At 39.7% G+C, this 18,438-nt stretch overlaps 1 protein-coding gene across 1 annotated transcript; it reads right to left on the bottom strand.

Moving 5' to 3' along the window:
- Window positions 1-1,611: 1,611 nt before the first annotated feature.
- LOC118795357 (transcription factor Sox-2-like) lies at window positions 1,612-3,586 on the bottom strand. The gene has a single exon (XM_036553787.1). The coding sequence runs from the start codon at window positions 2,994-2,996 to the stop codon at window positions 2,055-2,057; it is 942 nt and encodes a 313-aa protein (XP_036409680.1). The 5' UTR covers window positions 2,997-3,586; the 3' UTR covers window positions 1,612-2,054.
- Window positions 3,587-18,438: the final 14,852 nt, after the last annotated feature.

The following is an 18,438-nucleotide window of genomic DNA, read 5'->3' as shown; positions in this document are numbered from 1 at the left end:
AGTGGAATTATAAAAATATATATATTGCTATATCGAAAGTGTAACAAATACCAAAATGATACTTTCTCCAGAAATTTTGCTCCATTTCTGAAGCATTTACTGCGCCCTCCCATTAAATATTTTGTTTTGTGCCTTTGCTTCGGGGAATAAAACCACAATCTTGAAAATATATCCAAATCTATCCACTTATGAAACTGACGTTTACATGTTTTGTTTAAATGCCTTACAGCTAAAATAGTAATGTGTTCAAATTTAAACCTGATGAACCTATGGCTCAGATTTTATCCTATGACTTATTTTTGTTTTAATAACTTTCCCATGCGTTTTGGAACCTACACGGTTTTCTGTGCATGTTTATTTGCATTGAGATGCATTACACTTTCAACAACAACTCCGTAATTCCATCTAAATACTTAAACGATTTCACTGGCTTTGACGCACAAAGAAAATATTACCCGCATATATTTACTCAGTGTAGGCCCCTGTGATTCTGACAGCAAACTTCATAAAACTATAAGCAAATTAATAATATGCTGCCCTGAAGGATAAATGGAATGCATTACTGTATGAGACGTGGTTTCCACTCCTGTACTAAGAAAAGAACAGATCATCTATACGTGTGTATCGCTGTGATGTTAACGCAGATACACGTGGAGTGACAGCCACCGGAATGTAATCTTCAGTATTTCTAGAGGGTTACATTTCTAGCCTTGAATCTAAAGGTTAACCAGGAAACAAACTTTTGAACTTAAAGTTTGTTTCTTCGTCATCATTTGAAGCAAAAGCCATTTCCACCAAACACACAATATCAATACAGGTCTCTGTCAAAACAACATTTCACCTCCATGCCCATCTAATATATAAGTATACAGCCTTATGTAGTGAGATACATGCACCACCAATGGTACAGATTACAGTATTATATAGTGAAATGAATCTTCTTTTCCAGAGAAAGAGAAATAAAAATGATAGTGAAATATTTAATCATGCAACAAACAAACTATTGTTACAATTTCCTGGGATAATAAATAACATTAACCAAATAAATAGTAAATGTCATGTGTAGGCCTAAATGATAACATTCAGTGTTGATGATAAGTGTAAATAGGAAATCATTATTCTCATTATTATCAAGTCTCATTAGAAATGTTAGAAACTTTAGAAATGCATGCCCTGCCTTAAAATTTAGAGGTTGAATTAAACAAACCCAATAATCATGAGTTGACAATAATAAAAGATATTGAAATAATAAATGAAATCAAAACTCAAACAATATACATGTATACAAATTTCAAAAATTTATTCATTTCAAACTCTGCATATTGTAAAAAAAAAAAAATCAAGCAGAAATCGTCACTGTTATAAGGATGTTATTAGTTCAAATATATGTACATGGAGTGTCGGCTGTTAAGCCAAATTTGAAAATACAGCTACGGAAATTGAAAATAAAAACTAAATATCACAATAAATCTACAGTAATATTACAAACCATAAGAAGAAATGAACACAAACTTCGTATTTTAAACAGAGGAAAAGCGGGAAACGAATATATAAATTAAGCATTATGTTTACTTGTAAGATAAATGTTTTTTTCTTAATCTTTACTTTTCCTTACAAAACTAAAAAGGTTTAGTACACTATGTACCTTCAAGGAGAAACCTTTTTACCGGTTTATATCGCTTTTTTTTCCCTTTTTCTGCTGTGCGTTATCAGCCACTCCACTCATATGTGTACTCTGCCACTTCATTGCATCTCATTCGCAGAAATGTTTCTAATAAAAGGTAACAATTATAGTTACTCATAGTTCACAATCGTTCTGATTGTGGAGTCTTTGATAAATACTGTACAAAAGTTACTTGATATTAAAACAACAAAGAGGGGCTCTCCGTTTAAAATATGGTATCCCTTTGAAAAACAATTCTTTCGTTCCACCAGAGCATTTCTTTAAAAAGGAAAGAAAATAAGTTTATGGTCTTTCCTTCGGTTCTATAAACTCTTCCCTCTCCAAAAGTGTTCTGTACAAAAATAGTCACGTTTCTGAGAGAAAAGTTCATTTACAAGTGTGACAATGGTAGTGTGCCATTAATCGTCGTGCCGGGTACTGGTGCGGTCTGGTAATGCTGGGGCATGTGAAGTCTGCCTTGGGCAGTTTGTTCTGGTACCTCAGCCCCTGGTAAGTACATGCTGATCATATCCCGAAGGTCTCCGGTCTGACATGGAGCAGCCCTTGAATGAGACGAGGAAGTTACCACGGGCGGACTGGAGCTGGATTCCGACTTCACCACCGAACCCATAGAACCAAGTGTCATTCCCGGGGTGTTCTGCTGAGAATATGACATGCTGTACGTGGGAGATCCGTTCATGTAGGTCTGCGAGCTGGTCATAGAGGTGTACTGAAGCGCGCTCATGTCGTAGCGATGCATGCTCTGCATCTGCGCCGTGTTGTGAGCATTTAAACCAGGGTGCTGCGGGTAGCCAAGTTGCTCCTGCATCATGCCATAGCCCCCGTTGGTCCAGCCGTTCATGTGCGCGTAGCTGTCCATTCTCTGGTTAACCCCCGTGCCCAGACCAGCCCCCACCCCGGCGCTCATAGCATTACCGCCGGGCGCAAGAAGCCCACCTGGCAGCGTGTACTTGTCCTTTTTCATCAGCGTTTTGGTTTTCCGCCTCGGTCTGTATTTGTAATCCGGATGTTCCTTCATATGCAGAGCTCTCAGACGCTTCGCCTCATCGATGAAAGGTCGCTTTTCGCTCTCGGACAGAAGTTTCCATTCGGCCCCGAGCCTTTTGCTTATTTCCGAATTGTGCATTTTTGGGTTCTCTTGTGCCATTTTTCTGCGTTGCCCCCTCGACCAAACCATAAACGCGTTCATCGGTCTCTTGACTCGGTCCGGGCTGTTTTTCTGGTTGTTTCCAGACGAATTAGAGTTCCCCGTAACCCCAGGGTTTGTTTGTGGGGCAGGAGGTTTCAGGTCGGTTTCCATCATATTATACATTGCGACTAATTTTTAGTAACCTGCTTCACCAACAAAAAAAACCCCAAACGAGAGTCCGCTCGCTGCTATTTCTTGTTGCTCTCAGCAACTTCAGATTAATGGTCAACTTTTTTTCCCCTCTACCAGGCTGGTCCTCTTATGGATACACAAACTTTTCTCTTGGTCTTTAAGAAACAACAAACTACTTTTCCTCCTCTTCGAAGGAGCCTTGTCAACTCCAGATACTTTTTGAACAAGTTAATAGACAACCATTCATGTGACGAGGGCTGTCAGGGAATAAATGGGTTTTACCTAACCAATCACAGAGCGACTGATTCCTCGGCCAGGATTGCGTCTTTTATTGGCACGGAGGGGCGGGGTTACGCGCGGTTCGCGGTGGTACTGAGAGGCCGAGGCTACTTTAAAGGCAGCCAATGGGCGCTTCATATTTATTAATGTTGGAAGTCGTGAGGACGTATTTCATGTTCTTGTGCAAATAGTATGAGTATTTGTTCTTTAGGGTTTTGCACCACATGTAGATGTAGGTACTATGAAGATGGAACAGACCTACGTGTTTTTATGTCTTTGGAAACAAAGAGCAGATAAACCTTTTCCAGAAGCTTTTCTAGAATTTTTTTCAATTGTTCACAAAAGCAGCACACTACGAACGTTTTGCGAAGCATTTTTTGTATTAGTTTTGTGTAGTGTTTGTAGTGTCTGTATCACTTAAAATAGTTAACACCTTGGTGTTGGACTAAATTCCTTATTCCCACCCTTCGCCTTTACTGATTTATACAACGTTAATTCAAAACGTTTGATGACAGCAATATATTTAGCACTGTCAAAGTCGGAGTAAATTTAAAAAACGGCAAAGGTTGCCGTTTTCATACATTGTTTATTTTAATGATTCGAAAAGTTAGAAAACTTTGCAGTGTGGTAAATCTGTCGATCTCCAAGGTAACTTTAGACCTTTCTTCTTTGTTAATATGAAAAGGCCTCAGCGGATTAAGTTGAATGCGAAAGCACAAACAAGTTTTGTCCCAACTGTTGTCACTATGTCGGCCAAACAAAAGCCCGTATACATTTACTTCCACCCTGTTATTTAGGATCTTTGTTGCTCGAATGCCCTTCACCTAAAGATAAGAAAGAAAACTGTTTGTCATAGGCCAAGAACTTTCTCCGCGAGTTCCGAAATGACAAAGGTTTGACTAAAAGAGTCAACAGAAATGATAATGGCTAAATAGATTAAATAAATTTATCTCCAGTACGACTGCTTTTGAAGGATTGCTATTTTCGGTATATTATCAAAGCCCTAAAACACTGCTACCAGATACTCAGTAATAACCATTCAATGAATACTATTCAATATGTATGTAAGATATATAGAAACTATGGAATAATTAAAACCCATCAAGAATCGGTTAGCGTAGGACGTGTGATATTGGTATGCAGCAACAGTGCCGTCTACTGGTCAATAAGTTGTGAACGAAACAAACGTTTCAATATCTTTGGGAATATATCGTCAAACGAGACGTTTTAATCTGTCCTAAGTGATTTAAGGCGCTCATTGGAGAAAGAAATAAACGATACATATGTGAGGCATGTTATAGGTTATAATTATGGACCTGCTTTATTGTATTTAATTGAGAGAATATATATTTATTGAATATATATTTATTGAACATTAATAATACCTCTCAGAAGTAGGGGTGATTTAAGTGGTTGTTTAGTTTTGTAAATACGTTTACACTAATTCATAGAAAATGCAAGTAGGATTTATTAAACGTTAGGTCTATATGTCCTGTTATTATTCGCCGCCTAATTGTCGGTTTAGTTAGGCTTTAGTAAGCTAATGATTTCATTGTTACATTTTATTGTAGCACAGTAATACTGTAAAATGGTGCTCTGTAAAAATCAAATTTGATTCGCGAATGAATTACGGATTGAAAACAAAATATTTTCAAATGTGCACGTTTCCGAACTCTTTCCTCATATTTTTGATATTTTCGTGATAAACTGGGAAAAAGTATCCATGACATCTTAATTGCATTCAATGTAAATTGATTTTTTTAAAACGTGAGTAATTACTGCATGTTATTGACGGATATTATTTTAAAACAACAAAGCGTGGACACAGTAACAATGCTATAACTGGGTGATCCGTAATTTAAAATAAGACTAGTTTCGGGAGCAATTAAAACGGTACGTTTTAAACACAAGGTGCATTCAAACTGGGTGTGAGTAAGATCATTATTATTTTCTTATTCAGAGTTGTGTATCGAAATCACAGATCTTATCTGGGGGTAATTTGGTGAGAAGTATCAAGCTATTAGGACGCCTCTTGAATTCGCGTCTTTTCTTGATCTACATTTGAGTGCGTTCCTCTTCACCTCTAATCTCCTTATGGAAATGAAGGGAAGCTGCGGATCGCCAACGGAGTAAGGAAGATGTCCTTATTAACTGTAATTTCTTAGTATTTAGATGCGAGAGCGGCGACCACCAGTATTTGATGAAACAAGTCTTTAGCTACTCTGTCATGTCAATGCAATATGTAATCCACTGCATTTATAAATGTAAAAAAAAAAACAGCAAATATATTATTTGTTCTTTTGAAACATTGACCGTTGGTCCACTTCAGTAAAGACAGTAATTATTATTATTATTATTATTATTATTATTAGCCTATTTTGGCGTTATTCGTTTACATGGAAGATCATTTTATCTAAGTCGAATTACATTTACCGTAGTCTCCATTTATACCGCTATCTCTTCAAGTAAGACATTGCTTGCCGGTAGTGCTCTACCTACCCGGGACTTGAACCCGCGGCCTCCTGGTAAAAAGTCAAGTTCCATCACCACTGGAATTCACCTGCTTCTGTCCATTCTCTGCAACGTACACTGATATTTGAGAGAGCCTACAAAGTGGGTATACAGGAACTATTCATTGAGGAATTCATTTCTCAGGGGACATTACATTTTTGAAAAAGTAATCCGCCATACATGGATTGTCTTTACCATACCTACATTCATATTAAATATGTCGATTATGTTGAAAGTGCACATTAAGACACAGCCGGGGACTCACCACATTAAGATTTAAATTTAATTCAGGCGTGTGAATTATAAATAAGGTATTATGGCATATGAATGTTGGAAAAACATAAATAACGGTGCATACTTTTTGTTGTTAGAGTAGACCAATCTCCTTGTTATAATGTTCCAGATATTTTCTCGAATGTATACCATGCACACTATTGAAACAGGAGCGAGTATACTTTGTTCACTGTAGGGGTCTGACCAATGAACCAAAATATTAAAAGTTTGTAGACGTACCGGTAATTTAAAACTTGCATCGATTTGTAATTACTGCTATGGTTTAAAAACAAGACAGGGAACATCTTGAAATGGATTATATTCGTTTCATTACCCGTGTTTCCCGCGGATCGGCATTGTAGTACATTGTCTTTATGTTAATATGAACTGTTACCAGTAAAATATTCCTTTTTTCTAATTTACTGTCTCACAAATACCCTGATCTTGAATTTAAAAGGAACCTAGGTTATTACAGCGCTTCTAACTGGGTGTGCGCAATTAAAGTGCACAATTTCTGACATGTTCGTCAACTAAGTATCTGATTCAGACAAAAACAATCCATAGCAAGAACTGGACAATGAATGGTTTACCTTCCGTCACCACCATGTGTCATGTCCACCATTTATCCCTATTCTGATCAAAATTTGCTTTGATTTCAAAAATCTTGGCTCACACATCACACGTAAGCCACTAACATATCCTCTAATGATTAAATCAATAAGCCATGTATCTCCAGCATGGAGCCTTTTACGTGAAAATTACAGATAGAGGGGTGGTGGGTGGGAGAATTTTTTTCCTGGGTTGTGCAATCAGTCGAATTAACAGTTGATACTAATCTGTGAATCTCTTCAGATGTGTTACAGAGTTTAGGTCGGGGTAAACGGGATATTAGCAAACCACCGTATACTAAACCAGGTCAAAGAGTGCAATAACACTGCTTTGCCGTGGGGGGACGATACGTTGCTTCAAGATGTGGTCCACGTTTCCTTCTGAGCGTCTCTGTGTGCGCACAGGTAAAATATTACCTTTTCAAACATTAATATTTTTGCAGATATATGAATGTTAGTGCGTTGCCATTTAATGTTCGATATGCTGTATGTATATCAAAATTCACATACTGTGTTATCTAAAAATGTCCTTTAAATTCCGTTTACATGTATTTCGTTTATCCAGGTTTGTATGCACAGCTGATTTCAGAGTTTATCTTCAGACTGCCACCGTTGGTATCCTTTAAACTTTTAACCATCCACTACACAACTTTGGTGCCCAGCATGCACGAGTTACCGAGGAAATACTGCAAACCCCCATTCCAGACATGATTCCAAAATGTAACACTACACTGACAACTCCCGTCAACTCCGTCAAATGCATACGCTTGTATGTCAGTCATACCGCTAACTGCGCAAGACAGCATGTATACTTACGTGGCAGATCGGGTGCTCTCTGCTTAATATGGACCGGCAGGAAAGTTTACTAAATCTGTCGGACTCGGGTCACGTTTCCGCTGTCCTAAATCACTTTGCCGTATGGTCTTGGAGAGTAGCATCCCTTTTTTAGCATTCTCTTTCCCAGCCTCCAACAATCCGCTGGCTTCTCTGGGATGCCACGGCGTCTGTCAAGATGGCATTTACCAAGACCGTTCCGTAAACGTTTGCCTTTGCCTTAGCTTCCCTACCCGCAGAAAAAGGAGACCCGTCCGCTACAGCAGAGAATCGAAAACCTGCGGATTTGAAGAATGTGTCAAGAACACCAAAAAGTCAGCTACCAAGTTCGCTTTATACCCTCACTGAGCACAACGAGGAGCAAAAGCTTTCTATTTGTTTCGGTGGGTATTCAAAGATAATTTGAAGCCATTGTTTCTGGTACAGATGGTTCTTTTTAATACAACAACACTGCTCTTTGTGAATACTACCCTCAATAAAAATCTAAAGCGTTCTGAATAACCATTTTGTTCTCTCTTGAATGGGGCCAACAAAAGCTTCCGTGAGGTAATGGGTTCTGTTTATTGAAGCCATAGAATAGGCATTTGATTTTTTTTTCTCTCCTTTACAGAAAAGACGTTGCTAGGACACAAAATTCAAATAAATCTAACGTGGGTATATCGGTCTAAAAAATTATGCTCCTGCCACTACTACCACCACTAGTGCTATTATTATTATTATTATTATTATTATTATTATATTAATGTAGGAATTACTACGAATATAAAATAACATGACGCTCACATAATTTGCATTATCAGAAGTCCTTACACAGAGCTACTTGCCATCGTATGAATAAAGGAACACATTGCCAGTGATCATGGTACAGTTTGCTTTTGATGACATTTCAATTAACCCTATAGTTAATCAAGACAATTATACCCAACACCGGGGTTAAGGTTACATAAACAGGGTGTGTTATACGTCACCGATCATTGAGAGCCCCGTCGGTTTCCAAATCGTACATATTATTGGAATTGGTTGTAGATGAGCTCGTGGTCAATTCTGACAGTCGGCAATAAGAAACGGAAACTTAATACTAACGGATTCCGGGGAAAACATGCTTTTTTCTGTTGAGCAAAAATTGTGCAAAGCACATTAAATGTCAAATAAAGTAAGGTAGTGGATAGGATAGATACACTTTAGTGATAGTATAGTATTGGCACATCTTAATTTAACTGACAATTTGTTACAGGCCAGGTCTCTCACTATATTTCTACAACAGAGGATTTCATGCTTTGAAATTGATACCAAAACATCTTGTCCGTTAAAGGGAGTCCAATAACACATGGCCACTTCTAGACTCAAATTTCCGCTCATCTCAGGTGCACTCAAATCAAAGTGTGGCATGGTCTCAGTAATGCCTAGACCCTGTATGGCCAAATAGTGCAAGTGTTTCATTAAACAGTCAGATTACTTTATTATAACTATATAGTTTAAATAAGATTTTGAAGACAGGAAAATTATAGGCATTATAGGCCAATACCTTTTTGGTGCTTTCAAGTGGTGTACAACTGCAGAACTGGACGCACAGTACTCAAAGTTCCACCTGTAGCATGAACATGGTCTCTAACGCAGTGGTAATTATTTTCTAGTGACACATATCTGTCCAGTATGAACAAAACAGGAACAATGTGAGATGTCAGTATGCAGGAGCTCTCAAATCACAGATTATTGTTGGTGCAATCGCACACCAGTTGGATCCTTTAGTCAACCAGCAGAATTAAAGACAGCTCAAAGTTTGTTCATTTTTCCTCCAGGTTAACTCTATAGAGAACAACATACAACAGACAAATGTTCTTTTTTTTCTGGTGTGAAATACAATTTTCAGACTATTTCTTCTGAAATCATTTGTCTTCATTCAAGGCATTTTTCTTTGTCACAAAGACAAAGAACAAAAAAGGAAGACACAGCTTCCACTCTCTCAATGACAAAGATGTTTTTCCCATAAATCTAGAGTATACAGAACAGAGTATACAGAACAAAGAACACATCATACACTTGCAGATTGTGTCTTGCAAAAGTTATACTGTATTCTAACTGAATGTGTCAGGAGAGAATTTACAGGGAATCTTGAAGGTCTTGGCATGCAGAAGTAGAAAACTTTGTTTAATGTTGATCATTCACTCCATTGCCTTTACTCATAATAAGATGAAGGACAATTAAACAGCTCATTAACTAGACAATATTGCATACAACTCTGTTCTTGTTTACCAGCAGTATACCTCATAATGATCATTTAGCTTCCATTTTACGTTTTCTGAAAAGCACCAATATGTACTTGAAAGGTAACCACAGGAAAATTTATCAGGACATTCTGGGGAATGACCAAGTCAGTGGTCTCTACCCCTCTTTGACTTATTTACATAAATGTCAGCTACTTCCCCTGTCTTACTCAGTCATAGAGGTATCACAGCTAACTGTCAAGTGCACACAATATTATGCAATGTTTAAAAGCAAAATTTTTTAAAAACAAGATATTGTGCAGCACGTTCACAAAGAACATGGAAGAATTAAACAGTGTGATAAAAGGAAAAGAAACAATACTAACAAATGACCAAGGACATCTAGATATATTGAGCTACAGTACGTGAGGAAATACAGCTTAATTTGATATATTATCGACAAAAATTGAAATGGATTTGGTTCTCGTGGACAAATATGGCAGAGTAAGTGTTCTACAAAAGAACCAGGGAAAAAACACAGATAAGTGGTGGAAAATGATAATCTAATGTCCTTTGCTTATGGCACAGTCCTCCACACCGAGAGAAATACCGATGCTTATTGTTTACCGGTCAATTTGAATTCGAATAACGCTCCGTCTCTGCTGACTGCCCCACCGTTATCCGCGAAGCTATAATCCCCCCCCAGCAAATCCTACGGCTCGTAGAGCCGGGGCCCCTTTGTGAGGGATTACTGACAGCTGAGCCCATAACAAAGAGAAATGAGGCGTTCCTCTCATCCTCTGTAATCAAGTGGGGAGAGTCATTTAGAATGCAGCCAAGTAAGGAGCGCAGCATGAGAAGGTACACTCCGGATTTTCGGTGTCAGGCGTGACGGCGGCGCGGGCCCCTCATGAGGGGCACCGTACGGCCGTCACCCGCGAACAGGCTTTCGGTCAACGGTTTGACCACGGCCAGACCGGACTGACGGACTTACGTTGTATGCCTGTCATCTTTAACACTAGTGGTAAAAAAAGATGTGCCATGCATTTTACATCATAGACCAGGGACACAACTGCAATCCCATCCCTTCGATGGATTCTGTAAACTGTGGAGAACACGTGGGGCCAAAGGCTAAAATGTACCTCTGTGCAGATCAGAAGTGGAAAGATTTTATACTGTTGTTCATTTCATGTTCAAAAGCACAAGAGGTGCATGTTAGGTGTTTTGGTGTGTTCACCAAGGTTTAATTTCAAAGCAAATGCAAAGTATTTAAGCCAGTCTGTTTCTGAAACCGAGTGAAAGTAAAATTTCTGAGAGAATCTGAAAATGTAACAGCCATATTTCAAAGTTAGGGACAAATGTGATCTGTTAAACAGAAGCTGTGCTCACACAGTCCCTGTGCAGACCAGTACTGACCCCCTTATCTGCACAAAACAAAATGGAAATCAAAGGCAGAACACAGAGGTTGTCATGGAAATCGGAACGACTGTGCCTAGTTTCTTGTTTGGTTCCAGACATCCTGAAGGGATGGTCAGCAGCAGGCCACTGCAGGTGAGACACAGCCCTCTTATCCCTTGGCTCGCTGACCTGAGATCAGCTTTAAGATCAGCAGAGACCAGTTTCATCCTCACTGGCCTGGAAAAAGAGAGCTATCCTCCAGATATTCATGCTGAATGCTATCTCTGAGCTGATGCTTTCCATAGAGGTAAAAAAAACTCTTTTGATGGCGATCCAATGCAAGGGATCAAAATGGTTATCCTGTGCTGGTTTGCAAAGCCCCAGACAATTTGGATAATAGAGGCTGCTTTAGACTGCTCCTTGTTGACCATATCAGTATTTTCATGTGAGGCAAAGCAGACATTGAGAGCATTACAACGCATGAACAGCTTTACTCTGTATTCCTTCAGGAACACCAAGCAAACAGTGACTATCTAAAAAATTTACCACAGAAAACCAATTCAGAAAAAGAAAACACTTACCTGAATGATGAAAAACATCATTCAGGTAAGTATATTGCAAAGAAATGTACCACAGTTTTTGATCATTACTAAATGTAACAATGGGAAATGGCTGATATTTGTCAATCTCTTTAATTGTGATGTTTGCTGTGATGCTAATATCACAGCAAGAATATGTGCTGTTCACATACATGCACATACATATGCACATGCAAGCACATACATACACATACACACATGCATGTGCACATGTGTACGCATCCATGTGCACGCTGCTGCCAAGAACTGTGATGCGGCTGCAAACCTCCAGCATGGGTGCGATCCATGGAGATATTTATCTTTGAAATACACACAGGAGAAAATGGAATGTGCAGTTACAGGAAGTGCTTTACATGCCTTCAGAGAAAAGAGGTGACGCGTTTCAGCATTTCAGCTGAAACCAGGCAGAATCAACACGACGGGACAAATACGGAAAGTCCAGACATGGAAGTCTCCGCTGATATGCTCACTGTGACTCTATGAGCATTTCTCCACCTCCTTGCTTTATTCTCTCATTTAAACACTAGTTGTTGAATTTCACAACTAGTCCTCAAAGTCCACAAAAATACAGAGCCCTGGGACCAAGTATATTGCCCCCAGATTGCCCGTCCGCAAAAAAAAAAAAAAAAGGCAAAGAGAGGCTCGAATTTCTGAGGCCTCGGATGTCTGTTTCTCGCCAGCGGGAATGGCGAGAACTCGAGGAGAGATGTAGCGGAGTGCAGAGCACGTCTCTGACACTAGACATCCTGTCACAAGTGCGCGCAACAGTTTGCAACATCTGTCATCCTTGTGTCTGCCACGCGGGCCGGTGTTAAAGAGCCCTCAGCTGACAGCTTTTTGCCTCCTACTGTTAACATCTGCTGCGCTAAACGGTGCCATGTAACCCTTCAGCACAAATACATGCTAATTGAAAAACATCATCATACGCTTGCCACCCCTGATCACATTACTAGCGTGAATTTAATTAGCTTGCCGGAAGGCTAGAAGCAGAGATTCTGCCTGAGGTTTCTCTTAAGCACGTTGTTAAAATGCAATTATAAAGAAAAAAACTAAACTTCCATTTTGTTTGTGCTTGAAATCATTTAGTATGCACTATAAATTGATATCTGATCAATATGAAAATTGATGTAGGTCTCATAGTCTGAAGACTTTCTCCTATTCATTTGGGAAAACACAATTCAATGTTGTGTTTGACGCTGATCTCCAGATTCAATCAATATAAACCTAATATTAACTTTGGCTCACAACGAAATGCCAGTGTTACTTGTTCTGTGCAAAAAAATTAACTTTATATTAAAAAAATAGCTAATACTTTTTTGAGATCAAAGTGAAGTTGTTGATTTTAATCAGGTGTGTGAGTTCATCCTGCCATTGGAAGTGGAATTTGAAGTAGTATTATTTACTTTATTCAAAAGAATGCTATTCTTGTTCTATTTTTGCAATTTAATCAACATGGTAACAAATGTTTGAAGTTAGCAAAATCACATTTTGATGGAATTCAAATCTAACATGCACACATCTTAGCATTATATGCATAAATTACCAATACAATCAGGTACAAATGCTCTCAAATCATTTAATCCCTCCTTTACAAACCATTGCTTTATCAATAATAAATTCTCAACTATACAAGGTCCAAAAGCCCTCTGTAATTTCCAAACATGACAGTATAGTAGCATTATAAACATTGTAAATGCAGACTAAGAGATGTGTCTTAGTACAGTGGCAGTGTAGTGGTAAGGAGCAGGGCTTGTAACCAAAAGGTTGCTGGTTCTATTCCCTGTGGGGCACTGCTGCTGTACCCTTAGGCAAGGTACTTAACCCAGAATTGCCTCAGTAAATATCTAGTTCTATAAATGGAGAACATGTGAAAATTGCAACCTATGTGAGTCACTCTGAATAAGAGCATTTGATAAATGACAATAATGTAAAGTAGTTTAATGTAAATTACACTGAGTCTGATGTGACAGGGCCAGGAGTGATGCCACTGGCCAGTCTTAGAGAGATACTGTTGCCCAGGGATCCAGGTCTGTCCAAAAACACATCCTCCAAAGTACAACTTCTCCATCACACCCTCCCAGGAACACTCCCTGGTCTCCCTTCTTAACCGTTCTCACAATCAACACAAGCAAGAAATCATGGATTGCAGACCCTCACCCTTTTGAGACCTCTGGTGGTAGAACGCTGTTACTGCACCCCCTTTGATGCAGACAGACAGAAGACATACAAGCAGGCAGACATACAGATGCCAGATGCAATCTCCCCAGGGTGAGGCTAAGGAGCACAGAATTCATACGCCATTTGACAGCTCCATCTTGTGGCTCTGTGTTGAGTGTATAGTGGACACACAATGGAGTTTCTGAGCGCACGTAATTCGCCAGGCTACTCAGAAGCGCTCTTGCATTGATTTTTTCCCCCCCTATATTGGCTTTTTAGCCTCTAGTGATTAGGAGCACAAAAACTAATCCATCATAGGGTGTGTTAGTGTACAGGTCACCATCACGACCCCTCTCCTGCCCTCAGGCCAGTTCAGCCTTTCCATTTTTCTTTCAGATATAACTTTGTAGGTCAACATCCGCCTGAATTCCCAGATGATGAAAACGGTACGGTAAGTTTATTCTAACATAACAGATTAAAAAATCTCAACTAAAGTTGACTTTTTAGTCACTTTTTTGTACTATACTTTGTAGCATACTTCATAGTATATACTTATAATATTTGTCATGGATGGTTAATAATGTCTTTATTATCTATTAATTATGCATTTAATATTTATCATTAATGGCTTTATTGGCTGTTAATTATATATTTAATATTTGTCACAAATGGCGAATAATATCTAAAACATTCAGACGTTAATGCCCAAATTAATTGGTTTTGATGAAAGATAACCAACTTAATATAATGGGGTGTTTAATATACATATTGTTCTGTAATGTAACAGGAGGCCATGGAGTAACGCCGAACTGATGATCAAGTTAACTTATCCTATCATTATCAAGATGCACTTAATAGAAATACAATGGATCACATGATTCAGGTCAATTTATTGCTTTCTGATTTAAAACAGGATTCTATCTATCATGATTCTTAACCTCAGTATTTATTCCTTTTAAACGTACAAGAGTCAATTCACACTGTAAAAGTATGCTCCGGTCATGTATCATGAACACAGTGTACACTGATCAATGAGGGGACACCCACAATGCACCCTCCAATTTGAAACACATTTAAAGCAATGGATCAGTTACACAGCAACTGAGGTCAGTTCATCTAATAACGGGGAAACAAAGCCCTCAGTCGCAGCATTTCTCGGTTTGGTAAGCTGGGATCAATACAGTGCTGATTGAAATTATTTGTGTCATTGGAAATTGTTGATGTTGTTTTTTTTTTGGGGGGGGGGGGGGTGGAGGGGGAAGGCTATGAATTAAAATGCCTGCAGAAGGCCCTTGCCTTGAATTAGCTGAGTCTTCAAAGCATTTGAGTCATGTTGTCGGAGCAGAGGGGCTGCTCTCCACAGATAACACAACATAAACAGCGCGAAAAGTGCAAATAAAGACGACGCCACGCTCATCGCCTCCAGCAGAGCTCAGCAACGCGGAAGAGCTAAACCCCATGTAAAGCACGGCATTACACAGCACTTTGCTCGCGCCGCCGAAAGCATCAGCACCGATGGGGACGCCGTTCCAATCAGGCGCTAGCGTTCTGCATTGCACCTGATCCGCGTGACGCTGTTTTCCTTCGGTGTTATTTACACCTGCGCCCCGCACCCACGTGCAACACGCGTGTTGCCCCCCTCTCCCTAAAAGCCTCCGCTCCTCACGCTCTTATCGCCCTCTGCGGAATGTAATTTCTTATCAAAAAAGTGAGCCCGCGGTCTGACAATGCTCCGTTATCGAGTTCCCTCAGCCGAGTCCCCGCGTCTTTCAGCTCTCCAACGGGCTGCGGATTTGATTGACGCGCAGAATTTTTTTTTTCTCTCTCCCCGGCAAATAAAACCAGGATCAACAGCTTTGCACCTCTCTTCCCCCCATCACCCCCCCCCCCCCCCCCCCCATCCCATCCGAGACCTGAGAGAAGCAGCGTGGCGGTAACAAAGGCCAGATTAAGGGATGCATTAGCTCTCCATCGACCTCGGTCCTCCAGTCCCGTCAATACTTTGCACATAATAACCTGAAGCTATGATAAGAAAACAAAGGCGGAGGAGGGAAGGAGGAGAAAACAGATCAATGGGAGCAAGGGAGGGGGGTGGGGGCGTGGGGTTGTTCTGAAAGGCGCACTGTCAATCGGGGCGAGAATTTCGGGTGAATCGGCGGGATAACGGGCCCTGACAAGAGGACAATGAGACCTCCAGGTTCATCAGTGAGCAGCCACCTGGCCTCCGCAGATAGAGGCAGATAGAGAGAGAGACAGTGGTAGCAGAGATGGTCCTCACAGTACAGCACAGTACGCAGTAGGGGCAAGGAGTTACACTAAGTTACACTTCTGTCCTCATAATATTATAATGGGCCAAGTACTTTGGGGTTTATTTTGAAAAACAGCAGTGGGGAATTGTGGCTGGGACTCTGCTTGTAACCAGAAGTTTGGAGGTTTGAACCTGGACAGGGAACCACCATTGGGCTCTTGAGCAAAGTATTAAACCATTTACTGTATAAACTAAAAATAAGTAAAAATGTAAAACATCTAACATACTCCACATGAAGGAAATGGCTAAGCAAATGAACATTGTGTTGTAAAGATATCAATTAGAGGCATGAATGAAAGGCCACTAGTGATTCATTGTTAGTTTCTAATTCATCTCTCATAGAGATTTTACAGTGTTAATAAAATTACATAAAATATAATACTGATGTGATACAAAATTACATTTAATTTAGTAACATTAAAATGCATTTGTAATGGTTCACACATTTTCCAGTATTTGTAACGTGAACTGGCCCATGTATGTCAGTGCTAACCAATGTACAAAGGTAAAAAAGCTAAAACCAATTAATTCTTTAATTTCCAGTAATAATGGCATGTAGTCTCATGAATAAGAAAGAAGGACATGACATATATCCTGTTGGCAGAGGGTGGACACAGAGTGTCACTATGAACTTATGAGCATGCACAGTCACCGAAAACACACACACACACACACGGAGACCAGTGGACAAATTCAATTAGAGAAGTAATTAGAAGACACAGGGCAAGGCAGTCTTTTGGGACAGTGCCAAAAAACATGAATTAATAGGCATGAATGGGGGGAGTCGGTGCAGTAATTAAGGAGCACTCACCTATGTCAATGAATACCTAAAACGGGACAGAAACCTATTAACTCAGCGATCAAGAACATATTCTGACTGATTAATACGGCAAATCAATTTAAAATGACTCATTTCTGGAAATATATCAATACAATTCTGCTTTCTGTGCCTCCTCTGCTATTTACATCGCTAATTAAATTTCATCATTTCAGATGCCTTTGGCAAACTCCCTGAAAACAGCTGGCATGGCATTTACTGAACACCGTCACGATGTTTGGTCCCTTCTCGGATTAGAAGGAATCATGTGGGGGCAACCTTCAAAAGAACGTTCAAAGTAAGCTCTGATTGGAAATTAACCTTTTTTTTTTTTAAAGAAAATGTTCAACTCTTTTGTAATGCCCTCCATCACCAAGCACAATAGCTGTCTGATAGATTAGTCTGAGGTGTTTTGCATTTAGTGAGTAAAATTATTGTGGCATTTATAACTGCTGTAACTACTGTATGTTGAGGCAGATGACTGTTTGGACGCCTCTGCAGGCTTCATTCACTTATCATTTTCACCATTCTGGGCATCATCACAAAAGAGAGACGGGGGTTTCTCTGCCCCCTCTCTGATTGAACTTGCAATTTTAAAGTAAGGAACAAGATTTTCAAGGGATTAAAGGGAGATTTCCACACACAAAATCTGCATACTCGCTCACACAGGCGGTTAAGGCCACTTTGCCACTAATGAGAACGCCATATTCCACTTAATATCATCAAGTTCTCGGATCTGAAATCATAAAAGCGCCTTAGCCTGGGGGGATGGATATCGCTAATGTGCTTTTAATTTTCAAAGAGGGAGCGGCCCTACATCTGCAGCTCAAGGAGTGATATCATATCATTTACTGCAGTGCTGAGGGAGAAGTGGATGAGCACGGACAGGAACACAGCGTTCAGAGTTCATCTTCTTGATCGAGAGCACGTCTTTTTCAATAGGGTTCATTCCAAATACACATCGTATATAAAGGCAAAACTATTTCTGTTCATCTTCAGAGAGATACACTCCAAAGAAACATACGTTTCATTAATGAGAAAATGCATAGCTTTAACAACAATGTGCCATCCATGTCAGTCACTCTCAGGCAAGCGTGCAGAGTGGTATGGAGCCCTGATTCATATCTGTAATCCCACACATACATTTCAAGCTTATTTGCAATTTAATGGTGACTTGTGTCCAATTCAAAGGTTCTCCTTTTTTGTGTTGAAGTGAGGGTAATTATTTCCCTTTTATGTTGATAATGCGCTCTGGATAGCAATCTCAATCTGACAGCAGAGAGAAATGAAAGTTATTGAAGAACTCTGACAGGAACCTCTTCCATCTCGAAAACAGGGACAGGCAAGTGTCTGTGTTGTTGCTTGGAGTGATCTGCGCTACCCCGGAGTTTTTGGGAGGAAACATGATCACATCCTTGCATAAAATAAAAGTGCTCTCCAGCACA

Source organism: Megalops cyprinoides, chromosome 20, assembly GCF_013368585.1.
Source record: "Megalops cyprinoides isolate fMegCyp1 chromosome 20, fMegCyp1.pri, whole genome shotgun sequence".
NCBI classification, from domain to species: domain Eukaryota; kingdom Metazoa; phylum Chordata; class Actinopteri; order Elopiformes; family Megalopidae; genus Megalops; species Megalops cyprinoides.
The sequence above is the reverse complement of the archived record's forward strand: the minus strand, read 5'-3'. Positions and strand labels throughout refer to the sequence as shown.